This window comes from Epinephelus lanceolatus, chromosome 9, assembly GCF_041903045.1.
Source record: "Epinephelus lanceolatus isolate andai-2023 chromosome 9, ASM4190304v1, whole genome shotgun sequence".
Lineage (NCBI taxonomy): Eukaryota > Metazoa > Chordata > Actinopteri > Perciformes > Serranidae > Epinephelus > Epinephelus lanceolatus.
This window is the reverse complement of record NC_135742.1, coordinates 46289508-46317439: the sequence shown is the minus strand read 5'-3', so window position 1 is coordinate 46317439 and position 27932 is coordinate 46289508. Positions and strand designations below refer to the sequence as shown.

Genomic DNA, 27932 nt, shown 5'->3' with positions numbered 1-27932 from the left:
AATTTCGGTTTATTTCAACCTGTCTCCTATCGTCCTAAATTTGTTTCAAGTGACTAGTGACATAAAAATAATAGTTAGCATGTTAGCCGTTAGCCTAGATACAGCCGGGGCACATTAGTAGCGTCAGACCTGTTAAAACGTAAGTGAACGGGCATACCTTCAAGTGCGAAGTTAGTCCACTAAACAAGCTTTTTTTCCACAAAGACCGCCTCATATCGTTAGGATAAATGTCAGAGAACATACAGACAACGACATGTAAACGTGTTGTCTTACCTTACCGGTGTGCTGCCATGTTTGTTTGTCATCTAGCTCTGCTTTCCAAAGCGTGAGAGAGGCGCAACAGGTAGAGGAAAATTGGTGGTGTACCTGTGAGGAATGCCTCTGTTGCAAGGAATGGGACTGGTTGCAGCCTTATTTTCAAGGTCTGGATGTGACCAAGGACGAGACACTTCCACCTGGAGTAACGTTAGTATCCAGCTGGGCTTTATCTAGAGCTGGCGAGATATATTTCGGCCGCGCTTTGGAAAGCAGAGAGGGATAAACAAACACGGCACCACACCGGTAAGGTAAGACAACACGTTTACATGTCGTTTTCTATATGTTCTCTGACATTTATCCTAACGATATGAGGCGGTCTTTGTGGAAAAAATCTTGTTTAGTGGACTAACTTTGCACTTGAAGGTATGCCCGTTCACTTAGGTTTTAACAGGTCTGACGCTACTAATGCACCCCAGCTGTATCTAGGCTAACGGCTAACACGCTAACGATTATTTCTATGTCACTAGTCACTTGAAACAAATTTAGGACGATAGGAGACGGGTTGAAATAAACTAAAATTTCCCTTTAAAATGGCAATTCACAAAGGCAAATCATGAAGTATATATTCATATGTTACAGTTACAATTAAGAGGAAAGCAATAAATTCACCCCTGAAAGGAATAGAGTTTATTGCCTGTCTGTTTTTGCAAGAAGATTTAAAAGTGGTTGGTTTTCAAACGTTTGCTCTGCCTTGTTACATCATTTAATACTTACACCAATTATTGTTTGAAATTAACATGTGATGTCTAACGTCTTTTAGAATTGAGGATATTGAAGCAGAAACTCCCAGAGGGGAGCAAGTTTCTGCGCAACAGGAGACAGAACTGCATAATGTCTCTGAATTGGTACAGACTGAGGTGTGTATCTTCAAATTCTTACTTGCATGTTTGTCTACATGACCAGCACAGCAACTTGTACATTAATTATTTTGTTTATTTTAGGGTATGATCAGTGTGGCTCCTGAAGGACAAGGAGAGGATGCAGTTGATACTGTACCTGAAGAAACAGTTCGTGTGTTGGACCAACCAGCCACTGTCTTAGCCCCACAAGACCTAGAGGAAGCTGATGTTACATTAGCACCAGTGACTGAAGAGCCACAAGTAGAAAATGATACCCCACAGGATCTGACCAACACATCCCATGGCTCACAGATAACGGTTGAGAATGTGGCATCAGAAATTGAGGAAGCAGAGAAAGAGTATCAGAAAGAAGACACTGCAGTGCTAGTTGTTTCTGAAGAGGTTTTGGAGGTACACAAGGGAGCAGAAACTCTGGACAAAGTAGGAGAGAAAACTCAAATTGGGGACACTGGTGAAAAGTTAGAAAAAAAAGTTACACAACATGAGGTGAGTCTGTTAACATATGCAACATCAGAGGATGGTGAAGCTGGAAGAACTGGAAAAACAAGGAGAACTGTTGTAAAGGCCATAAAAACTGTACAGAGTGAAACCCCCAGACGGAGATCTAAGCGGCAGCACAAGCTACAGGAGGGGTTAAAGGAGGAATCTACAGTCCAGGGTGGAGACTTAATTTTGAGAGGAAGAACTGTTACAAAGACCCCCACACCTAAACGCAAAAATCCCTGCTGCAGCCAGAAAGTAAGTGAAGAACTAGAGAAAGAGGCCAATGAAGTGGCAGATGAGAATGAAGTTTCCACAACTGATGTAGTGGAAGAGTCAGCTGTAATTGAGAGAGAGCAAGAAGAAATGACATCTGTAAAAAGGGATGTAGTTGATGTGGAAGAATTAACAGAAGAAAAGCAACAGCTCAAAGATGAACAACTAGCAAATGAAGGGGAGGCAAAGAAACAACATCAGCCTGGGGTGGAAGACACTGTAGTGAAGGGATGTTCCACAGAGCTTCCCAATATAGCAGAAACTGCATTGACAAAGGAAAATGAGGATGAAAAAGTTACAGATGAATCTCAGAAAATACAAAAAGGCAAGAAGGTAGAAACATCAGTGATAGGGGATAAACAAGATGTCTCTGATGATGAGATACAGGAGCCCCCTGTTGCACAGAAGAGAGCCTTGACTGGCAGACTTAAAGTCACTCCCAAACCTCAGCCCACAAGACAAAGCAAAAGACATCAGAAACAAAAGGCAGAGCACACAGATGAAGCTGACCTGGAAACAGGAGGTTATGCTGGTGAAGAGAAAGCAGATGAACAACCGACAGAAAAACAGATGGATGAACACCACAAGGATGAACAAGAGGAGACTGCTGACAAAACAGAAAAAGATATATCAATAGAGGAAACAACTGTTTTGAAAAAAAGTCGAATTCCACAGACAGAGAAGACAGCAGAGGATGTTATACCTTCAACTGAAGTAAATGTGGAAGGGACCAAGGAAGTACAAGAAATGGAAGAGACTGAGGGAGAAGCAGAAAAGGAGAAAGAGTCAGTCAGTGTCTTCAGGAAGGGAGGGTGTTCTGCTGCTGCCACAGCTAGACTTAAAATAGCCCACACACAGTGTCAGACAGAGGAAGAAGGAGAAGAAGAAACTGAAGAGACTGAAAGAGAGGAAGAAGAGACAGGGCAGGAATTGTCTGAGGAGAAAGGGGAGGGGGTAGGGGAAGAAGAAAAGAGTGTGGAAATGGAGAAAGACAAAGATGTGGAAGATGAAATTGAGAGGGTGGCCGGGGAAGAATCTGCCATAGGTGACACAGAGCAGATGAAAGATGTCTCAGCAGAGGAAGCAGCAGTGCTTGAAGAGGAGGACAACAGTGTAAAAGCTGTTGATGAGATCAGTACTCACACAGTCCAGATTTCACCAGCTGAGGTAGAAGAGAGGAACTCAGCTAAGGAAAGGCAAACCACAGTTCTAGAAATACCTACTGGTGCTACTGAAGTGGGATCAGACACTGCCATCACTGAAGAAGAGGAACTAGTAGGAGATGCATCTGTGGTGCCAGAAGAAGAAGCCCCAGCCATAACAACAAGAGCTCATAGGAGCAAAATAAAAACTTCACCTACCACACCATCACGATCCAAAAGACAGAAAGACCAAGGAGTTGTGGAGACTCAGCAACAGGAAGAGGAAAACCCTGAAGAAGAACAAGATCATGAGGTAACTAATGCTTCACCTCCAAGATTTGTACGACAAAGGCCAAGAGTGGACTCAAGTGTAAAAGGGGAAGTGGATGAGCAAGGTGAGACTGAGGCAGCCACTGACAAGGAGGAATCAGATGATGACGAAGACAACAAGGAAGCTAAATTTTCTGCAGATGAACCGAAAGAGAAGCTAGACAATTTAGATATAGATAATGAGGTAGAGACAACTGGTATAAGTCAAAAGGATGAGGACAATGAGCAGAACATGTCAGAGGAAGAGGTGGAGCCTATAGTGATTGGAAAGAGAGTTTTAAGAGGGAGGTCACTGCCTTCAGTAACAGTCACACCCCAGCCAAAATCCAGAAGGTGCAGGGCAAGAGCTCCAAAAGCAGAGGAGTCTTTGTCTGATGAAGAAATGAGCACTAAGTTAGCTCAGGCAGAAGAAAATGCACAGCCAGACGTTGAGATGGAAAAGCTAGAAGCTGTGGCACAGGAATCGGTCACAGAGCAAGAGGCAGTGAAAGAGGAACAGTCTGCTGTATCAGAGACATGTGCAGAGGGACAGGAAGTGGCTTCTGTTGGAGAAAGTTCTGAAAAGACACCTAATTCAGACAAGGGAATGGTTACTGATAAGGCAGAAGCACCGCCTGTTGAAACAGTAGTTCGTAGAAGTGGTGAAAAGACAGTGAGAACCACAAGAAGCAAAACCACAAAAAGACAAGATGATGAGCAAAAACAGTCGGCTGTTAAGAAAAGCACAGAAGAAGGTGAGCTGGCAGTAGAAACAAGATTTTTTAGGAGGGGAAGGAGGTCTGCTGCTGCCACAGCTAAACATAAATCCAAAAGAGCCTGTCAGACAGAGGAAGAAGGAGAAGAAAGTCATCCTGCTGAAGAGACTGGAAGAGAGGAAGGAGAGACATGGCAGAAATTGCCTGAGGAGAAACGGGAGGAGGTAGAGGAAGAGGAAGAGAGTGTGGAAATGGAGAAAGACAAAGATGTGGAAGATGAAGTTGAGAGTACAGCTGGGGGAGAATTTGCCGTAGGAGATGCAGAGCAGATGAAAGATGCGTCAACAGAGGAAGCAGCAGTGCTTGAAGAGGAGGACAACAGTGACAAAGATGTTGATGAGATCAGTACTGACACAGTACAGATTTCACCAGCTGAGGTAGGAGAGACTAACTCAGCTGAGGAAGAGGAAACCACGGTTCTTGAAAAACCCACTGTTGCTCCTGATGTGGGATCAGACACTGCCATTGTAACTGGTGTGGCGGGTGATGTGATACAAGAGCCTGATACTGTGGCTGCTACTTTAGAAGCAGTCATACCTGATATAGTTCTAGGTGAGGCTGATGCATCAGCAGCTGGAGAGCCTCAGGAAAAGGACATTGGCTCTGAAATCCCCAAGCTCCAGAAAGCCACTATTATCTTAGTAGACATAAAAACAACCTGTCATCATCTTAGTGTAAAGGAGGCAGAAGAAACACCAGTTGCCAGAGTGCATGCTGCTTCAGGAAAGCAACAGGAAGAGGAGAATGGAGATAAACAGGAGAACATTAAAGAAAAACCTGTAGAGGCAACTGTAGAGACAGAGACTTCCAAGAAAGAAGAGCTTGAAGAAGACAATACTGAAAAAGAAAAGGATGAATCTGCTGATGTGAGGAAGTATGCAGAGGAAGCACTGGTTACTGAAAAACAAACAGTTGAATCAAGCTGTGAATCAACAAGTAGAAGTGACCAGCAAAAGGAGGAAGACAACACAGGTGAGGGTTTAACAAAAAATGAGTTGGATGAAGTAGAAACAGGCACTGATGAGGTGGAAGAAGAGATGGAATCTGTGGATAAGGATGCAGTTATAGTAATAGTTCCAGTGGAGAAGAAGCAGTCTGCAGTTTCTGAGATATGTAGAGAAGCAGACATTCCAGCAGGAGATGATGCTGAAGGGAATCTTCCACCAGCTGAGGTAGATAAAGCAATGAGCTCGGAAGAAGAAGAAGAAGCATCAGTTGTTGAAACCAGAGCTCTGAAGCGTCAAACAAAACCAAGCAAAGCTACACCAAAACGCAAAAGCACCAGAAGAAGAAAGCAAGGTGATGCACAAGAAGAAGACAACAACAACAGGGAAGAACAACTAGCAGTGACAACGAGAACACTGAGGAGTGGCAGGATATCTGCCTCTGACACACAAAAAGGCAAATCCAGAAGAAGCTGCAAACAAATCCAGGAAGGAGGGCAAAATGTAGAAGAGAAAACTCAAAGTGTCAACAAAACAAGGGTAGAAGAAGATGAGGCTGTAGAACCAGCTATAGAAAAGACAGATAAAGAGATGGAGGACAAAGATAAGATAGTAGAAAAGTTTAAGGAGGAAGCTGCCACTGAAAGAGTGGAAGACTTAGAACCAGAAATAGATATGGAGGATGGGAAAGCAGTAACAATGCAAGCACAAGATGGAGTGGAAGAGCAATTAGAAAGTATATTCAAAACATTTGCAGAAAAGGAGGTGGAGGCTTCAGGTGAAGAATGTGATGAAAGGAAACCAGCTATGGGGCGTGAGGAAATGGAGCTACTGCCAGATGCTGTCACCAGATCTCTGAGAAGTGGTCAAAAGATGTCCAAAGCTTCACCAAAAAACAAGTCCAGACAAAGCAAAAAACAGCAAGATGAAATGAAGGAGGGGGGGGTATCTGCAGAAAAGAGCACTGATGGAAATGAACCTCCAGCAGAAACAAGAATTTTGAGAGGGGGAAGGAAGTCTGTTTGCGGAATACACAAACAACTCAAGAAAGAGGAAGACGGATTGAAGGAGTCAGGTGAGGAAGCAGGGGTAGTGGAAGAAGAAGAGGCAAGGCTGGGATCAGTCAAAGAGCCACCAACAGAAGCGGATGAGGGGAAGGTCCCAGAGGAGGATAAAACAGAGATGGAGAATGAAGAATTTGTTCCTGTAGAAGTGAGAAAAGGAGTGTCAGAAGAGGGAACGATGGAAATTACTGAAGATGAAGAGAACACAGCTGGAGACGCAGCTGATGCAGATGAGTTAGTACAAGGAGAGACTGACACACAATTACCCGAACTAGCTACGGACTCCGCTGTACTTTCACCTAGTAAAGAAGAGGCAACACATTCAGCAGAGGATCAACAGAGTGAAGAAATGGCACCCAAGCTTTCTGATCTCCAAAGACTGACTGTGGTTTTAGTGGACGTGCAAAAAAAACATCATGACATTAAGGAAGTAACAGCAGCTGCCAGGCTGGGGGGTTCTGTACAAAAGACTGCCACTACCGCAGAAGAGGAGCAGAAAGAAGAAGGAGCGGCAGAGGAGAAAGTTACTGGGTTCCCTTTGGGAACAGAAAAAAATGAGCTGGAGAAGGTGATAGTGGAAGAGGAAGAATTTCAGGATGATGTGGAAGCAGTCACAACAAAAGATACAGGGGAGGGGATAGCTGAGGAGACAGCTAAAGAAGAGGAGGCTAAAAGTATTAATGATGAGCAGGAGCCTATAATCACCGAAACTAAAACATGTAGAAGTAAAAAGCAAGCAGTCAAAGCCACACCAAGTACCAAATTAGCAAGAAGCGGACAGAAAAAGGGTGAACTAGCAAAGGAGGCTTCAACAATTCAGAAAGTTCAAACAGTTCAAACAGTTCAAATAAGGGTTCTGAGGAGGGGAAGGATGTTTAGGCCTGTCACACAAAAATGTGCAACAAAAAGAACCCACAAGCAGCTCCAGGAAAGAGAGGAAGTAGAGGGAGGAGAGAAATCTACAGCAGTTAAGGACAGAGTGGAAGAACAGAAACAACAGCAGGTGATTGATCAAGAGAAGAAAGAGAAACTTAAAGAACGAGATGTAACTGAACAAGTAGAACAGATAGAAGCAGAAATGGGCATGGACAAAGAGAATACTTTAGCAGAGGAAGCTGTCATACAACAAGAGGAGGAACAACTCAACAGCACTGAGACAGCTGGAAATGAGGAAACAGGGGCTTCAGCTGGACAGCATGCTGATGAGGGAAAGGCCCCAGATGTTGCAGAGGAAGCAGTCCCAACACAAGATACAGTGGAGGGGGAACAGTTGACCTCTGCATCGAAGGAAGTGGAAAGTGCAGCTGGAGTAAGTACACAAGAGACACTGTTGACAGCAAAGGATGACAAGGCAAACAATGTGTCTGAGAAGGAGGAAGCAACAGTTACTGAAAGAGTTCTGAGAAGTGGTGAAAAGACAGTGAGAGACACAAGACGCAAAACCACAAAAAGACAAAAAGATGAGCAAGAAGAGACAGCTGTTGAGAAAAGCACAGAAGAGGATGAGCTGACAGTAGAAACAAGAATTTTGAGGAAGGGAAGGAGGTCTGCTGCTGCCACAGCTAGACAAAAATCCAAAAGAGCCTGCACACAGTGTCAGACAGAGGAAGAAGGAGAAGAAGAAACTCCTCCTGCTGAAGAGACTGGAGGAGAGGAAGGAGAGACACGACAGGGATCGCCTGAGGAGAAAGGGGAGGAGGTAGAGGAAGAGGAAAGGGGTGTGGAATTGGAGAAGGACAAAGATGTGGAAGATGAAGAAGTTGAGAGTGCAGCTGGGGAAGAATTTGCCATAGGAGATGCAGCACAGATGAAAGATGCCTCAACAGAGGAAGTAGCAGTGCTTGAAGAGGAGGATAAAAGTGATAAAGATGTTGATGACATGAATACTCACACAGTCCAGATTTCATCAGCTGAGGAAGAGGAAACCACAGTCATAGAAAAAGTTACTGATGCTACTGAAGTGAGATCTGACACTGCCCTTACTGAAGAAGAAGAAATAGTAGGCGATGCATCTGAGGTGCCAGAAGAAGAGGCCCCAGCCACAACAAGAGCTCCTAGGAGCAAAATAAAAACTTCACCTGCCACACCATCACAAAGATGCAAAAAACTGAAAGACCAAGGAGTAGTGGAGACTCAGCAGCAGGAAGAAGAAGACCCTGAAGAAGAACAAAATTATGAGGTAACTAATGATTCACCTCCAAGATCTGTACAAAAAAGGCCAAGAGTGGACTCCAGTGAAAAAGGGGAGGCAGATGAGCGAAGTGAGACTGAGGCAGCCACTGAGAAGGAGGAATCAGATGATGACAAAGACAACAAGAAAGCTAAATCTTCTGCAGATGAACCAAAAGAGAAGCTAGACAATTTGTATACAGATAGAGAGGTAAAGACAGTAGGTATAAGTCAAAAGGATGAGGACAATGAGCAGGATATGTCAGAGGAAGAGGTGGAGCCTATAATGATTGGAAAGAGAGTTTTAAGAGGGAGGACAGTTGCTGCAGTAATAATCACACCTCAGCCAAAATCCAGAAGGCGCAGTGCTAAAGCTCAAACAGCAGAGGAGTCTTTGTCTGATGAAGAAAAGAACATTCAGTTAGCTCAGACGGAAGAAAATACAGAGCTAGAAGTTGAGATGGAAAAGGTAGATGCTGTGGTACAGGAATCAGTCACAGAGCAAGAGACAGTGGAAGAGGAACAGTCTGCTGTATCAGAGACATGTGCAGAGGGACAGGAAGTGGCTTCCGTTGGGGAAAGTTCTGAAAAGACACCTAATGCAGACAAGGGAATGGTTACTGATAAGGCAGAAGCACTACCTGTTGAAACAGTAGTTCGTAGAAGTGGTGAAAAGACAGTGAGAACCACAAGAAGCAAAACCGCAAAAAGACAAGATGATGAGCAAGAAGAGTCAGCTGTTGAGAAAAGCACAGAAGGGCTGGCAGTAGAAACAAGAATTTTGAGGAAGGGAAGGAGGTCTGCTGCTGCCACAGCTAGACAAAAATCCAAAAGAGCCTGCACACAGTGTCAGACAGAGGAAGAAGGAGAAGAAGAAACTCCTCCTGCTGAAGAGACTGGAGGAGAGGAAGGAGAGACACGACAGGGATCGCCTGAGGAGAAAGGGGAGGAGGTAGAGGAAGAGGAAAGGGGTGTGGAAATGGAGAAAGACAAAGATGTGGAAGATGAAGTTGAGAGGGCGTTCGGGGGAGAATCGGCTGTCGGAGATGCAAAACAGATGAAAGATGCGTCAGCAGAGGAAGCAGCAGTGCTTGAAGAGGAGGACAACAGTGTGAAAGCTGTTGATGACATCAGTACTCACACAGTCCAGATTTCACCAGCTGAGGTAGGAGAGACTAACTCAGCTGAGGAAGAGGAAACCACAGTCCTAGAAAAACCCACTGCTGCTACTGAAGTGGGATCTGACACTGCCATTACTGAAGAAGAGGAATTAGTAGGCGATGCATCTGTGGTGCCAGAAGAAGAGGCCCCAGCCATAACAACAAGAGTTCTTAGGAGCAAAATAAAAACTTCACCTGCCACACCATCACGATCGAAAAGACAGAAAGACCAAGAAGTAGTGGAGACTCAGCAGCAGGAAGAAGACCCTGAAGAAGAACAAGATCATGAGGTAACTAATGATTCACCTCCAAGATCCGTACGAAAAAGGCCAAGAGTGGACTCCAGTGAAAAAGGGGAGGTGAATGAGCAACGTGAGACTGAGGCAACCACTGACAAGGAGGAATCAGATGACGACAAAGACAACAAGAAAGTTAAATCTTCTGCAGATGAACCGAAAGAGAAGCTAGACAACTTAGACAGACATAGAGAGGTAGAGACAGCAGGTATAAGTCAAAAGGATGAGGACAATGAGCAGAATATATCAAAGGAAGAAGTAGAGCCTATAGTGATTGGAAAGAGAGTTTTAAGGGGGAGGTCAGTTTCTTCAGTAACAGTCACACCCCAGCCAAAATCCAGAAGGCGCAGTGCCAAAGTTCAAAAAGCAGAGGAGTCTTTGTCTGATGAAGAAAAGACCACTCAGTTAGCTCAGGCAGAAGAAAATACACAGCCAGAAGTTGAGATGGAAAAGCTAGAAGCTGTGGCACAGGAATCGGTCACAGAGCAAGAGACAGTGAAAGAGGAACAGTCTGCTGTATCAGAGACATGTGCAGAGGGACAGGAATTGGTTTCTGTTGGGGAAAGGGCTGAAGAGACACCTAATGCAGACAAGGGAATGGTTACTGATGAGGAAGAAGCACCAACTGTTGTAACAGGAGTTCTGAGAAGTGGTGAAAAGATAGTGAGAATCACAAGAAGCAAAACCAGAAAAGGACAAGATGATGAGCAAGAAGAGTCAGCTGTTGAGAAAAGCACAGAAGAAGATGAGCTGGCAGTAGAAACAAGAATTTTGAGGAAGGGAGAGAGGTCTGCTGCTGCCACAGCTAGACAAAAATCCAAAAGAGCCCGCACACAGTGTCAGACAGAGGAAGAAGGAGAAGAAGAAACTCCTCCTGCTGAAGAGACTGGAGGAGAGGAAGAAGAGACACGGCAGGGATTGCCTGAGGAGAAAGGGGAGGAGGTAGAGGAAGAGGAAAAGAGTGTGGACATGCAGAAAGACAAAGACGAGGAAAATGAAGAAGTTGAGAGTGCAGCTGGGAAAGAATTTGCCATAGGAGATGCAGAACAGATGAAAGATGCGTCAACAGAGGAAGCAGCAGTGCTTGAAGAGGAGGACAAAAGTGATAAAGATATTGATGACATCAGTACTCACACAGTCCAGATTTCATCAGCTGAGGTAGAAGAGACTAACTCATCTGAGGAAGAGGAAACCACAGTCATAGAAAAAGTTACTGATGCTGCTGAAGTGGGATCTGACACTGCCCTTACTGAAGAAGAGGAATTAGTAGGCAGTGCATCTGTGGTGCCAGAAGAGGCCACAGCCATAACAACAAGAGGTCTGAGGAGCAAAATAAAAACTTCATCTGCCACATCATCACGAAGATCCAAAAGACAGAAAGACCAAAAAGTAGTGGAGACTCAGCAGCAGGAAGAAGACCCTGAAGAAGAACAAGATCATGAGGTAACTAATGATTCACCTCCAAAATCCGTACGAAAAAGGCCAAGAGTGGACTCCAGTGAAAAAGGGGAGGCAGATGAGCAACGTGAGACTGAGGCAGCCACTGAGGAGCAATCAGATGACAACAAAGACAACAAGAAAGCTAAATCTTATGCAGATGAACCGAAAGAGAAGCTCGACAACTTAGATAGAGATAGAGAGGTAGAGACAGCAGGTATAAGTCAAAAGGATGTAGACAATGAGCAGAATATGTCAAAGGAAGAATTAGAGCCTATAGTGATTGGAAAGAGAGTTTTAAGAGGGAGGTCAGTTTCTTCAGTAATAGTTACACCCCAGCCAAAATGCAGAAGGTACAGTGCTAAAGTTCAAACAGCAGAGGAGTCTTTGTCTGATGAAGAAGAGAATGCTCGATTTGCTCAGAAGAGAAAAAGCACTGAGGTAACAGCAACTCGCAAATCTAAGCGTCTCAGCAGAGATTAGGATGTTCTCAATGCTATGATTGACTCACATAAAATGTATGTAATTGTGTTCATACCTGATGTTTTACTGCAAGCTTCTGTAGTGTGCAGGCTCACAGTGTAGACATACAAACTTTTGTACATTTTTCATCTTGATTTAAAGGTAGACTATCACTTTTGCAATGTTACCTCCATTAGTACGTGTTTCATGCTAGATATGCTCTTAAGTTTTGGTCTGTCCAGTAGGTTATGATGGGTAACATTGGCTAGTGGTAGATGCAACTGTGTAACTGGTATTACTGAGTCAGGTCACTGACTTAACGACTCTTTTCTACTTTAGCTAATGTTGCACTAAGCTGTAGCATTTACCCTTATCCCATAAATGGTGACAGACCTTTCCAGGGGTACCCCACCTCGATCAGTGCAAGCTGCAATAGGCTCCTGTGCCCCATGGCCCTGCAAAGGGTAAATGGCTAGAAATGACAAATAGCAGTATCTTTTTACTGTTAGGGCTTGTGACCACAGTGGCTGCTGTGCATAAGTCACATATTCTTGCTTTAAATACACTGTCTACAATCTAAAAATATAGGAACAAAAGATGAACTTCAGGCACTCATGCATTGAGCAGGAACAGATGCTTTTGAATTAAGTTAAAAAGCCTTTTTTTTGAGTATCGAGAAAGCACACTACTATTTCATTCTTTAAAGTGCAATTTCAAAATATAATTTTAAACTTCCCCCTTTACACCCGGGGACACTGTGGGTCACAATTTTTTTCACCAGTATGTCTCATTTATCTACAAACAAAAAACGATGCCACCACGATCACTCGAAAGACTCAAGACAAACAAATTCTACACAATGTGGCTTTAAAAGACCTCTGATTCTCTGCATTCTATACTCATTAATTCGAATTTTTGTAAAGAGTTTTTGCCTTTTCCCAGTTTGTATGTGAACATCAAGTATATTTTGTGGTACAACACCAAGTTTGATCAAAGAGATAACAAAATCTAACGGGACCACATTGGATTTCTTTTGACTGTTCCTTAAAAAGCCATAATTTGGATTTCAACTGAGGATTCTCACATATGGGAATTACTATTTTTATATTGTAAATATTTTTTTATATTTCATCGAAAATGTGAATATCTAGTTTGCATTTTGCAAACAGATCTCTCAACTGCAGGTCTTTATATAATCTTAATTAGCAATATGCAACAAGGTCCAATTAGAATTACAAAGAATTTATGAGATGCTTATTCCAAGGAACAAGTCAGTTTGTAAAGGCTGCATTTTTTTTTAATTATTTGTGTACTTTGATATAAAAATTATAACCAAAACATGCTCTTTCTTTGCAACTATCAGCAGAACTCAGGTCTTAATGTTAGCATGTTCTCTTTTTATATACATTTAACATGTAGAGATTTTAACATGCAGCTCGATCTAATATGTAATCACCTCATGTTACACCTTTGATTAACTGTGAACTTGAGCTTCATACCCTGTAGAAAGGCCATCATGGAGTCAATGTCCTCAGTCATGTTTATGTTGTTTTCACTAATGTGGTATCATTTAGTCAACATTATACATTGTCTCATCAGTGGTAGTTTGAGTGTTGATTTTGTTAGTTGTATCATTTGGAAGCTAACATTTATTTAGCAGTGTGATGTAAAACTTTGATGTGTCACACTTGTATTTGTGCTAAATAGATGCCAATTAAGGTCATGAACTAATTTTTAGCTGCAAAATTATTTTTCCATGAAATGAAATGGTGGCAAATAAAGTTTTTAAAGGTCATATTCCAAGTGTTGTTGTATTGATTAACTTGACATAACATTGAGTTTCACTTAATTTTAGTGTTCAATCCATGACACACATCACTTACTAAATATTATTAATTTGCCATTTTCATCAATGTGAATGCTGAATGTTCATCAGATCTTCAGTTAAGCTGCCAGGACACTATTGTAATCCTAGGTATTCTTCTTCTTCTTTCTTCTTTCTTCTTCCAAGGAAATCATACTTCCCATGGGTAAAAACTCACCAAACTTTGCACAAAGGTCCAGTCTCATGCCAGATATCCTCAGCTGTAAACCCAAGCCAATAGTCCTGATGGTGGCGCTACAGCAAGCGTCTAAAGTTCAAAACTTTGAAAATTCATAACAAATCAACCATACATGCTACAACTTCACAACTTTAATCAAACTGTAGCCCCAATACTGAAGAAACTTTTGTACATTTATACAACCTATTAAAAATTATGAAGTTCATCACTGTTTTTTTTTTTTTCAAAAACTGTAAAACTTCTTAAACCTATCTCCTCCCACAATTTTTGCTCAGTTGACACCAAACTTGCTACAGAGCATCTTCAGACTGTCCTACAAAAACTAAGTTTCTCAGATTTTTGATTTATCAAAAATTGACTCTACAGTGCATCACAATGTTTGACTGTAAACGGTACTGTAAATATATACATGCAAATTCTTGCTAAATAAATCTTCAATGTTCATGAAAAAAATGACAAAATTCTAGAGTCATGGTAGATGATGAGATTTTTCAGAATTTTGTCTCAAAAACTGAATTTTTGACAGCATTTTCAATTTTGCACTAATGTGAACAATTGGAGTCAGTGTAAAAATGGCAATTTTAAACATCAGTTTTTCACTTATGGAGCAAATCATTCATTGTTACAAACAAATTACCAACATCTCCATGCTGTCTAGATGCAATATGTGTATTTTCAGATATTTGTCTTAATAACTGAATTTTTTACAGTGGTTTCAAATCTGCCTTTCCATGCACGGATGGCTGCTTTCCTACACAACAGTGAATGGCTTACTCAACTTGTGAAGCCACTGTTGAGTTGCTATTTGCCAATTAGCTCAGAGCGGTAGATGACCGTCTTAGGTTCCAGAGGTTGCGGGTTCGAGCCTCAACTGGTGCAGAATCCGCATTGTAATCTTCTTCTAATCTTCATCTTCTTGTGCTCACTGTGTAGCATCTTCAAGTCATTTTTCTGCTAGACAATCTGCCTTCTCATGCTTGAAAATAAACCAAACTTTGCACAAAGATCCAGTGTCAATACTTCAGTGTGAAACCATCTGAGGCTTCTCACTTTGCATAGCTCAACTAGTTAAACATCAGTTTTTCACTTATGAAGCAAAGCAATTATTGTTAAAATAAATTACCAACGTCTCCATGCTGTCTAGATGCAATATGTGTATTTTCAGATTTTTGTTTTGATAACTGAATTTTTTACAGTGGTTTGAAATCTGCTTTTCCATGCATGGACGGCTGCTAAACCTGCACGTCTGGCTTAGTCAATTTGTGAAGCTACACATGAATTGCCACTGACTAATTAGCTCAGTGAGATAGAAATTGATTCTTAGTCTCAGAGGTTGTGAGTTCAAGTCTCAGCTGATGCGAAAGGCAGATTGTGTTGCTAAATGTCTTCCAATTCTTCTGCTTGTTGCTCAGAATTGCCTAAAAATGCCCGGACCCGACCCATCGCTGCGCAGCAGCTATAATTATTCTTTCGATTCCATAAGAATAATTGGCTGTCTGATGCTTCTGCACACTTTCAGCCACAGAAACCATTCAAGCCTTTTTCTACCACTTATACTTTATTAAATATTAAGCTTTTTTTCAGATTTTTAATATGAATGTTGATTCAGCATTCACACTACTGTGGAATTCTCTCACTTCTGTATGTTTTCAGTTTACTACTCCTTTTCTTTCACCTACAAAAAAACATTAGAATATCAAAAATGCTGAGCTCTTTTAGGACATGTGTGCTCTTTAATCAATGTTTTTCTTCCACTTATCACATAGTTACAATGTAACTATGGGGCGACTCTTTAAATCCTCTTAAACCTTCTCCACCTCAAAATGCTATTCCTACCAAATTCTCTCAGCGACAGACTTCATGTAAACTTTAAATAAGTTAAAAAACTTTGAACTGAATGTGAGGACAGGTTTGAACATGAGCAGAAATCTTGCTGAACCACGTGAGCTATTCAGTTGTATGGGGTTCATGAATGAATTAAAATGAATTAATTTATTATTGATTTATATGTGCGACACTTGCAATTTGAATGAGGTTCCTTCCCCAAACAATAGTCAACTCTGCCCACAGGTGTGCTGACTCAGCAGAGATAACATAAAATGATAAAAGCCGATATGCCCGGGACAAAAATATTTGAAACCCATACAGAATGCCTCAGAGCCTTACTGCATTATATCCTATTATTGCCTATTTTTATATTTTTGAAACATCATCTATCACCTGAATTTTGCATTTTTCTTTGCATAAAGACATTTCCACCATAAATTGGTGCAGAAAAATCACGTGAATGCAGGAAATAAAGTGTTAAACACTTAAAATTTCCTGCACACTGATATGTGTCCCCACCAATATGTAATTTAGAGTCTGGCCAATCTCATTCGTAATAACAGCTATGTATGATTTAGACTCACATTAATTCAGCCTTAAGGCCAGGAGCTCGTGGGGTCTACATCATATCGTAGTAGTATCTCTGCATTCTGTGATGTGAAATGATTTCTGCTTTTGCTAAGGATGGAGTTGTATTCTGCCCTCAATTTTTTTAAGATTCTGAGATCTTTTTCTGTAGAAGGGTCTGTAGACCCTCTGGGTCAGAGAATCTTTTATCCCATGCTTCAAGGATGATAAAAAAAACAGATGTAATTTCCTCTAAGAAAACACTTAAAAACTTCCCACATGACCTGTGGAGTGTAAAAAGTTGTGAACTGAAGCGCCATCTACAGGGTCTATGGGAAATTACAGGAGTAAATTTACATTGGGTGCAGACATACATTCATACGAAGATGATGATATAAGAATGTAATCAATTCTAGAATATGACTTGTGACATGATAAATAAAATACTTATTACAGATTGATTGAAAAACCTCCACACATCAATCAAATCATTTATGAAATCACAGACGTTGAGACCCAGCTGGATGTCCTATCAGAGTCTTGAGAAATACCATTAGAATGGGACAATTTCAAAAAGTGAGAAGTGTATGTGTTATTAAAAGAAAAATGGTGGGTCAGCAATATTTGAAGCACATACTGTGGTAATGATCATTCATGTGTTGTGGACATGTAAAAAATCAGAGGGCTCTACCAGAGGCCTGGGAGTTTGAGGTTTCTGCGCAGTATCTTAGCTGTTCCTTGGACTGCGCTGTTCTGGACAGAGACCTCAGATGTTGTACTTGGAATCTGCTGGAGCCTCTCTCCAAGTTTGGGGGTCACAGCCCCGAGTGCGCCGAGTACCACTGGCACCACTGTTGCCTTTACTGTTGCCGTTTTTTCCCCCTGTTAAAGGGTTTTTTTTGGGGAGTTTTTCCCTTATCCGCTGTGAGGGTCGTAAGGACAGAGGGATGTTGTATGCTGTAAAGCCCTGTGAGACAAATTGTGATTTGTGATATTGGGCTTTATAAATAAAATTGATTGATTGATTGATTTACTCCCCACATCTTTTCTAGGTGCTCTTTCAGCCCTTGGTATTTTTCGAGCTTCTTGTGTTCCTTCTTCTTTATGTTGCTGTTTCTCAAGTTTCTACATCTATCACCACTGCCTTCTTCTGTTGTTTGACCATTAACATGATATCCGGTTGGTTAACTATCACCAGTTATTCAGTCTGGATCTGGAAGTCCCACAGGATCTTAGCTCAGTCATTCGCAACCGCCTTAGGAGGTGTCTTCCATTGTGACCTTGGGACTTCTAGCCCATACTCAGTGCAGATGTTCCTGTACACTATTTTTGTATAATCTGTTTGTTTGTTTTTAAACCCTTTATTTTTTTTTACCACCTGTGACATAAACATATTTACAGAACAGTATTTACAAAGCAAAGAAGAAAGACATTCAAACAACACAAAACAAATTTAAGCTGTCATATTGGTATTGGGAGGATGAAGTGAGTGAGTGAAACAGTATAAAGACAAATCAGCTTTGAATGAACCGCAGAAACGCAGACCAGGTGTTATGGAATGGGGTCAGGTTTGACTTTTAGGGCTGCTGTGAGCTTTTCTAAGTTTGCGTGGTCCATCAACAGATTGAGCCATTGGTTTACTGATAACTGTTAACTGACAACTAATTACTGCTATTAGAATTAAAGTCTTGAGATGTTGTGGGATTGTGAATGAGAAGAGATCACCTAGAAGAGCGATGGAGGGGGAGAGAGGGATGCTGAGGTTGAGGATCTTGGACAGCTCTCCCATGACCTCCAACAAAAACCGTTCAACATGCGTGCAGAGCCAGAACGCATGGAAGTGGTTGTCTATTACAGAGGGACAGTGTGTGCAGGTGTTACAGTGAAGTATTTTGTGGGTGGTGATATGAACTCTGTGAAGGGCCTTGTATTGAATTAGCTTAATTTTTTTTGAGTTGGATGACAATGAGAATGTATTGTTACATATTGTTTGCCAATTATTGTCTGATTGGCATTCAAGTCTGATGTCCATTTGGATTGGAACAGTATTGTCATGATGGGAGAAGAGTTTGTAAATCTGTGATAATAGTTTTCTGGGTTGGAAAGAACACAGTTGTGATAATTGGAGAGTGGAGTTGTCAAAGTTGTGGATATCAATTTTCTTTCTTATGGTCTCTTTAAGTGTATGCTGGTAGTGCCAGTAGTGGGGGTAGGTTGTGTTTGTTTGAGAAGGTTGAAGGTTATGTGAGAGCTGCCACGAAAGAGGTGCCCAGGCTGGTTGCTTCTCTCCGTTTTCATGCCGGAAAGTTGATGGGTTTTGCATTGATTTGAAACATGGGGTAATGCTAGATTGGGGTGAGAGCAGAGGGGTGTAGTTTGAAATTGAATATATTGTTTTCTTTCCACCAGGCAGTGAGAGTCATGTTTATGGTATTAACTTTAAAGCAGGTGTGAGTCTTAACTGATTTCTCTGTAAGTGGGATGTGCTGAATTGGGAATTCCTTGCAGATTATCTATCTATCTATCTATCTATCTATCTATCTATCTATCTATCTATCTATCTATCATAATGTTACATTATGCAGTGCTTTATTCACTTATTTGAAGAGTACATGACCTCACATGTTTGTGTTATCTATTGTGTGACCAGGCCACTCTGGGAATTTCACCCAGAGAATGAATAAGTCAATGCACAAGTTCTTTGAGAAGAAAAGGAGCAGAGACATGAGTTTCTAGTTTCAAAATAACACTTTTATTTAAATCCACCAGTATTTAACTTATTGGGGAAAGAAGCTATAAGTAAAAAAATATGGTTCTTTATTACAAAATAGACTCTAAAATGTTAAGATTTCTAGGCTCATTACCAGTACAGGGGGAAGGGTGCCAGGGAAACCCACAGGAGGATGGGAGTGAAGGGGGGAGGAAACCACCACCACGAGCATGAAGGGAGTTTACACATGCACTGTGAAACAAAAAAGGCACACGGGTTAATACACACAGCAAACACATGCAATAGAGAATGTCCCACTATTCATGCAGAGGGACACACACACACACACACACACACACGTTTAAGGCCACAGCAGATAAAAGAAAAAAAAAAAAATCTGGATAGCTGAAAAGCTCCACCCAGTGACCAAACACCTACAGGTATATAACAACCCAACCGTCCCGTAACTGGCAGAAAAGAAACCCAGCAATATCACAAGTCTCAGGTTATATAGGCTACACAACCACATCAATTTATAAAATAAAGGTGTACAAAACAGAGTAAAATAGCTCCCTCACGTTACGGGCCTTCACATAATCAATATACACATACAATGAGACAGGGTAGAGCCAACTGAGTCTGCCTTAAGACAGAAAATAATCCAAATCAACTATCACAAATGAATAGAAGCAAAAAAAGAAACCTAAAAAAAAAAGTATGAAAACTAAATTAACTACAGGACAAAAACAGCAGTGGCAACAGAGCTCCGCCTAATAGGACAAAACAAACACAATATTAAAACATAGGTCTTCACTTGAATAAGAAAACACTACTAGGCAGTTGAACAATGGTTACCTTTGCTGAAGTACAACGGAACTAGTGCATATGGGACACCAACATCATACTCCTTGCTCCTACGACAGACTGACATTACCCAAAGTATGACATTAGGTGAAAAGTATGACATGTACAGGACTCATGTATGAAACTACAGTTGTAAGTAGTAGCATACCTTGGGCAACAGGTTACAGTGACCAAACAATTGCCCCACATGTGATCCAACACACACACGCAGCACTCGTGGTGTCGGGGGATGGGGCTGAGTCCTACTGCAAACAACACCTGTGAAGATGCCAGAGAGAAACTTAACATGCCCACAGGTAACAGCTAGAAAGGAGGCAGATAAGATGCATAACTTATTGTGACATGATCTCTCTCAAACATGGAGACAGGACAGATGAGGAAAGCCTGTGGCTGGCTGCACACAGCTACTTTTAATGGGCAGTTAGACCAGGGAGTAATCAAGTCTCACCTGGTCCCAATAGAGTAATCAGAAGGGTGTGGCAGAACACAAGAGAGAGGGAGGGAGTTTGAGCGAAAGAAGTCTCCCTCACTACAATCGGTTGTTGTTGCATTACTCTTGCTAGCCTAGAATTTGATAATAATCACATGCAATAATTCAAACCCTGCATTCCAAATTATCTTCAAGCATTATAATGTAATGTAATCAATAAGGTCTAATCAACCTCCTTGCCCCCCCCCCCCCCCCCCCACACACACACACACACACAGACAAAAAGTCAGAAAGTGACAAAAGAGGGAAAGAAAGATGTCAAAAAGAAAGCATTTCCTCCAGAATACATTATTCATTTGTTTAAAGAAAAAACCCAAGCCATGTGACAATGTGTATGTATGTTTTTTGTGTTTTTTTTATTATAGATGATGACTTTGTGTGTAGTGTACAGCGTGGGTAGTGTACTTGTGTTTGTAGGTGTCATTTTGGTATGAATTTTGCTAAAACTGGTTAAAGGGGCCTCTTTACCTCTCACCTCAATATGTCTCAGTGAAAATGGGTTTCTAGAGTCATAACAATAGAAAACCTCTCTCCCTCCTCTCTCTCTCAAAAGACCATTGTTGTTGTACTAAACCTACTAGCACAAAGTAGCCTGCCATAGGACAAAAAAAATCACCTCACTGTATAGGATTATGTACAGCCTACTATAAAGTAGTTACTAGCTAGAGTGGTCCAAACTGATGTTAAAATGCTTATATTTTTTAGTCAAATAATATGAATATTTTCTGCAGCTGGGCCACAATCCCTGCGGCACCAGGCGGCATACACATGCTGTAGTGTTGTGATCTGAATCAATCGCACAGACGAGACGTGTGCTGCTGGGCAGTGCTGCTGTGTTTTATCTAAGCAAACCAGCCAGTAGGAAGCAAAAAACTTGTAGTTTCTTCCAAACAAACTGTGTAAGTTGAGTAATGCTGTTGCATGTAGAAATGTTAGCTAAATGATGACTAAATAATAGATGCCAATGTATCAAGTTAAGCTAGTTAACAAGAATACTAATGTCATTGTTACCTATGTTAATTCGCTTGCTAGCTAGTTTCATGCTAGGAATAAACCCACTCCTTAATTTCTGCGCAGAACTTGTGCTCACTATTGCTTTGCACATATTTTTTAATCTTTATTGCGACAATAGAAAGCAGTATCAGGGAGGAGACAGTGGACCAGGGCCCAGCAAGGATGGTTATGCAGGGTCTTCACAGGTGAGGAGAGAATATAACTGGCTGAGAAAAATTATCATTAAAGTGACACAGCTATGTCACCACTACTATTCTTAATTCTATTGATAAATTTTGCTTTGCACGTTTATTATCTATATTATTGCAATAGATAGAAGAGGGACAGGGAGAAACCAGGCAGGTATTTGGCACTTAATTATCTGCCTACTTACCCTGTAGATGCTCGAGGGTCATTCTGTGTCAACTCAACCAGAGTTTGGCAGCTTAAACTTTAGATTTTGATAGTATATAATTTTAAAGAACTAAAATCGGTCCCCTGGTGCTGTACTGTGGCTGTTTGTGGTTATGTGGTTCTTTAGCCGCTAAGGAGAGGTGCAACTGAATGTGAGGGGATGATAAATCACTCAATAGACCTCGGAAAAATTTGTCCCCCTCACTTCTGAAATGATGGCTACACCCCTGCCTTCATTTGTATACTAGTCAGTGAGGGGAACATTTCTCTATGCCGTATCAAACTTGTGCCAGCCCAAGCAACCACACTCACTACTTATACTTTGTAACTGCATCACACTTTTCACACCAGCACTATGCTGGATTTCCAGCGTGCGGCGAGGGAAAACAAACAAAAGTTGGTGCGGGATACATGGGCGCGTCGCAGACAGTAAACAGGCTCTGGTAGAAGCGCTTTAAACTGAGACCTCTCGGTCTCAACCTATGGCTTTCAATGATGTTGATTTATTAAAATGTTATCAGACCCATATGTGGCAACAGGAGGGATGGAGGGAAGTTTAGGTTACCAAGTTATTGGTGAATATTAATATTAATTAGTCAACCAGGACAAGCCGGACAACGCCACCCTGGGAGTTTCACCCAAGGAGATAGTTAGATCTACAAAACCCCAAATAAGGCACTCAGGTTCGCTCTACAGTGAGGCAGGAGACGTGTTTCCAAGTTTAGAAAAATCTTTATTACAAAATACATCGCTAAAATACACTAGACACACCGTCCACACAGGGATTAAGAAAAGGGGGACCTTTCAGTACTGAGGCTTATCGGCAGGGAGGTGGGTCGACAGAGGTGTGAGGGATCCAACAAAATTAAGGTCAGCCCAATCACACATGACAGCCACACGCGCGCACACACACACACACACACACACTTTAGTGAAGGGAAAGCCAGGACCAGGGGACGCACAGCACACCAAAAGAAAGAGGGGAAGCCACCATCCAGGACACCATGACCACCACCTTTGGCTCTCAGCAACTGAAGGGGGAAGACGGAAATAAAACTAATGGGGTTGCACTCAAATGACCATAAACAAAACAACCAAATCAACAAACAAAAACAAACCTTAAATAAACAAAACTTGTAAGGTTGGCAGCCAAAAGTTTACAAATTGACCCAAAAAAAAAAAAACCCAAATACACAAATATAAACTGCCAAAAACAAGTTAGTAACAAAATAAATCAAAATACCACAAATCGATATTCATAAAGAAATCCAAAATTCACAAAAATCAGGAATGAAACAATATAAGTCACCAGCCACAGAAATTAAGTTAACACAATACAACTTAATCAAAACAATGCATTAAACTTAATCCTCTGGGGATCATAAATAAACTCAAAGAAAATGTAACAAAACAAAAACAAAATCAGAGATCCAAACCTGGGGCCTGTATCACAAAGCGAGATCAACCTTTCCTGGGTTACCCAGACCTATCCTGGGTTGACTAACCCTAACAATGGCAATCAGGATAATCGGTATCACGACACTGGATATCAACTCGGTAACTCAACCCAGTGTTGCTTTATCAAGAGCCGTGAACGCGCACGCAGCGGACCAATCACAATCATGAGAGAAGCGCAGCGTCACTGAGCGTCCTCACAGAGCGCCGTATGTGAGGAGAAAAAAGTATTTCTCGTGAGGATCAGAGATTAATTCTACTAAAATATGAGGAGGAGAAAAGCAACATTACAGAAAAGGCCAACACCGTGGCAGCTGCAGGAGGAGGAAACATGTGTGGCAACGCATAATGGGATGAATAATGTTTAGTTTTAGTTTAGATTAGTTTATTTGCACATAATGTTAAAAACAGACAGTATAAAGTTTACAAGATTAAAAAAAGAAAAGTGCCGGAGAGGTTAGAAGCCACTAAAAGCTTATCAAAGAAATTCCCCTGTCAAAACATCAATGAAATCACATAATAGAGAAGAAAAAAAAATGGGTAAGGAAAGAAGAACGAGGAGGAGAGAGGGAAAAATCAAGACAAAACAAGGTAGCAAATAAAATGATGTGTAGGTTAAATTACTCATCACTGGTTCAAGTAGCTACAGTACCTGTACCTGTACATCTGACACTGATCACACCCTTGAATCCCATGAAATCAACGCTGCGCAGATGAATTGCGTGTATTACAATTATCGTCTAACATCATTGCGTCTGATAAATTGGTCTTCTTTGTCATAACGTTATATATGCTACAATAAAGCTGACGCCACAATTAAATCTTAACACCAAATTGATAGTCTGAATAAAATCATCCTGATATTGAGCTGTGTTAGAAATTATCAGCTGCGCAAAAATATACCTAGTCTCCCTCTTTAAAAAACAAAAAAGAAAATCCCTCAAACAACATGAAGTGTAGACATGATCAAACTTCAATCAAACTTTATTTGTATAGCACTTTTCATACATTAAAAATGCAGCACGAAGTGCTTCACAGAATAAAAACAAACAAAAATAATACGTACATATTGAAAACCCGCCCCTCCCACCCCCACATATAAACAAACGCACACACACACACACACACACACACACACACACAGTCAATATAGTCAATAACATGGCTGGGCAATGAGGAACCAGGTGAGGAAAGAACCACCTATGGGGAGCCATCCACACTGAGAGGCGCTACAGCCCACAGCCATAGGGAGCGCCACCACAGAGACCACCCCGACCAGACAGACCGGGGTGGACTCCACACATGGTGTGGAGATTAGGAAAAATTAAAGAGTTAAAGATTAAAATAATATTAATAATAATAATAAATAAATAAATACAGTGGTGGAAAAAAGTTTTCGGACACCCTTTAAATTTTACACAATCTCAAATATTATCATAAAATATTTGTGGAAAAATCTTTCTTGTGTTTCAAAAGGTGTGGCTGCATTAGACAGATACAAACAAATATAAATTATATTTTTTTGTTTATTGTTTACAAGAAAAACTAACAAAACTAAATTCTTGACAGTTTCAATATGTCAGTTCTCAACATTGTCGGTATCAAAGTCAACAGATAACAGAGAATGTGTTCAAAACTGAACAAAAAATAAATAAACCATCACATCATCAAATTAATATTTAGTAGTCCTGCCATTGGCACGTAGCAGAGCTCTAATCCTGGCTGGCATGTTCCCCACGAGCCTTTCACACTGTTGAGGGGTAATCTTGTCCCATTCTTCTTGAATTACTGCTTTTAATTCTTCTAAATTCTTTGGTTTATGCTTTGAAACAGACCTTTTGATAATCCACCACAGATTTTCAATGGGGCTCATGTCCGGGGATTGAGCTGGCCACTCTAAGACCTGGATACTGTGCCCCTGCAGCCAAGTTCTACTGGCCTTGGATGTGTGGCAAGGGGCATTATCTTGTTGAAACATCCAGTTTTTACCTCGACGGAACAGTGCACGCGCAGAAGGGAGCATGTGGGTTTCGAGAATGGTACAATACTTGGTAGAGTTCAATGTGCCATCACAGACAGTGAGATGACCAACACCAGCAGCACTCATGCATCCCCAAACCATGATACTGCCTCCACCATGCTTGACAGTAGGTACTGTACATGCTGCAGATAATGCTTCGCCTGGCCTTCTGCGTACCCTCACATTAGTAGGAGGAAGATAAAGCTGGAAACTGGACTCATCTGACCACAAAATCTTCTTCCAGTTCCTGGCTGTCCAGTTCTTGTGTGCCTGGGCCCAACGACGCCGGGCTAACCTCTGTCTCTCATTGATCAGGGGCTTCTTGATAGCCTTGTAGGACCTTAAGCCATGATCTAAAAGTCAGCCACGTACAGTGCGGGTGGAACACTGGACACCAGTTTGGTTTGACCACTGCTGCTGAAGCTCCTGTGATGTCATTCGGCAGTTTTGCCTGCACATGCGGATCAAGATGCGGCCATTTCTTGCTGAAGAAACCCTTGGACGCCCAGATCTTGGTTTGTCTTCCAAGCTGTTGTTCGTCTGTATTTCTGCAGAGTGTATCCAACTGCTGAAGGACTGCATCTGCACTTCGTGGCTATCTGGGGGCAGCTGTACCCTTCCTGGCTGAGAATCTTTATCTTCAGGCGTGTTTCCTGTGTTAGGTTCCTTGTTTTAGCCATTTTTGTGTCTGAAGAACTTTCAAATGTGCTGGCTTTATGTAGACACGAAGCTTGGCAACAAAAATTGTGTCTTTTAATAAAAAGAATGACCTTCATCACTGGTACCAAAATGACCCAATACTCAAAATTTCTTATGTATTTTTATGGAACCAATCAATTTTAAGTTTTTAATGGCTTTTTTAGGATTTATTTAGTATTTTGGCTGTGACTGTACTAAAAGAAATTGCACTTGAAGACCTAAGAGTGATTCTTAGTGCAATATTTCACAAATGCATGGGGTGTCCGAAAACTTTTTTCCACCACTGTAAATTAAGATTTAGAGACTAAAATGCATAAAGATTTAAAAATAAATCATTTAAAAGCATTAGAAAGTAAAAAGAACATATAATAGAAGAATTAAAAGAGTAAAAGAAATCAGTTAAAAGCTAAATTAAAAAGGTGAGTCTTGAGCCTCCTTTTAAAAACATCCAACAGTCTCTGCAGTCCTGATGCTCTCCGGCAGGCTGTTCCATAAGTGAGGGCCATAATGGCTGAATGCAGCCTCCCCGTGGGTTTTTGTTCTAACTCTTGGAACAATTAAAAGGCCGGTGCCAGAGGACCTCAGGATTCGCGAGGGTTGATACGATAAAAGCAGGTCAGATAAATAAGATGGCCCAAGACCGTTAAGACATTTAAAAACTAATAAAAGAACCTTAAAATCGATCCTGAAACACATGGGGAACCAACACAGCGATTGTAAAACTGGTGAAATGTGCTCCCGCCCTCTGGTCCTCGTCAGCACTCGTGCGGCTGAGTTTTGGAGTAGCTGCAGGTTAGAGATGGTCTTTTTGGGAAGACCAGACAGCAGGGCATTACAGTAATCTAAACGACAAGAGATAAAAGCATGCATCAGCACCTCCGTGTTAGCCTGAGAGAAAAACGGGCGGACTCTGACTATATTCTTAAGATGATAAAAACCTGTCTTTGTTACATTTTTGATGTGTGGAATAAAACTAAGCTCAGAGTCAAAAATGACACCCAGGTTCTTTACACATTGTGAAGGTTTAAAATCTTGTAGTTTTGGTAAAAGTTTCTCTCTCTGGCCTTCAGGACCAATAATTAAAACCTCTGTTTTGTCCTGGTTGAGCTGTAGGAAATTCACTGCCATCCATGACTTGATATCTAAAATGCAGTTAAAAAGGGTATCAATTGGCCCTGTGTCATCAGGAGACACGGCAATGTACAGCTGTGTGTCATCTGCGTAACTGTGGAAGCTGATGCCATGCCTCCTGATCCCCAAGGGGAAGCATGTATAGATTAAAAAGAATTGGACCTAAAATTGAAATTTCATGCGTTCTGGAGGAACATGTATCCATACTTACAAAGAAACAACGATCTGTGAGATAAGAACTGAACCAGTTAAAAACAGTACCAGAGAGGCCCACCAGAATTCTGAGTCTGTTTAATAAAATGTGGTGATCTACTGTATCAAAAGCGGCGCTTAGATCCAGTAGTACCAAGACTGAGTTTTTGTGAATCAACATTCAACCTGATATCATTTAAAATCTTTAAAAGGGCTGTCTCGGTACTGTGGTTCATCCTAAAACCAGATTGATATTTCTCCAAAATACTGTTTCTTTTTAAAAAATCATTTACTTGGTTAAAAACCAGTTTTTCTAAAATCTTACTTAAAAACGGTAAGTTGGATACAGGTCGGTAATTATTAAAAATGTTGGGATCTAAATTACTCTTCTTCAGAAGGGGCTTCACCACCGCCGTTTTGAAGGCAGTGGGGAAGACACCCGTCTGAAGAGAGTAATTCACTACATTTAAAATCTGTTCCTCAAAGAATCCATAAAATGTCTTTAAAAGTGATGTGGGAATCGGATCTAAAAGGCAAGTTGTTGGGTTTACCTGGGAGAAAACTCGACCAAGTGTCCTTGCATCAACCAGGACAAAACTCTCCAGTGTTTCCTCAGGTAAAAGCAATGATCCAGGTGTGTTAAAAATTACATTCCGTTGGGATAAAAGACTGGACCTGATATCATCGATTTTACTCTGAAGTGGTCTGCAAAGTCCTCGCAGAGGGCATCTGTTGATATGTTGGATGGTTTATTAAAATTGGTGCTGGTTAAAAGATCGAAGGTGGAGAAAAGAAATTTGGGGTTGTTTTTATG

General features: G+C 41.2%; 1 protein-coding gene and 1 long non-coding RNA gene across 5 annotated transcripts in view; one reads left to right on the top strand and one right to left on the bottom strand.

Moving 5' to 3' along the window:
• The window catches only part of LOC117253156 (uncharacterized), an 87275-nt gene extending 74732 nt beyond the window's left edge, over window positions 1-12543 (top strand). For all 3 annotated transcript variants that reach the window (XM_033620527.2, XM_078171013.1, XM_033620526.2), the window contains exons 10-11: window positions 1079-1175; window positions 1260-12543. In XM_033620527.2, coding sequence (XP_033476418.2) covers window positions 1079-1175; window positions 1260-11714 — 10552 coding nt within the window. In that variant the 3' untranslated portion in view covers window positions 11715-12543. The remainder of the gene's footprint in view (window positions 1-1078; window positions 1176-1259) is intronic.
• A 6539-nt stretch (window positions 12544-19082) lies between these two features.
• LOC117252373 (uncharacterized) lies at window positions 19083-27802 on the bottom strand. Of its 2 annotated transcripts, XR_004501313.2 has the most exons (3): window positions 19873-27802; window positions 19716-19784; window positions 19083-19630 (listed from the first exon to the last, which is right to left on the bottom strand). It is a non-coding gene; the product is annotated as an uncharacterized LOC117252373 (long non-coding RNA). The 2 variants fall into 2 exon arrangements; XR_013492067.1 differs by having other exon boundaries at window positions 19716-27802.
• Between the last annotated feature and the right edge of the window lie 130 nt (window positions 27803-27932).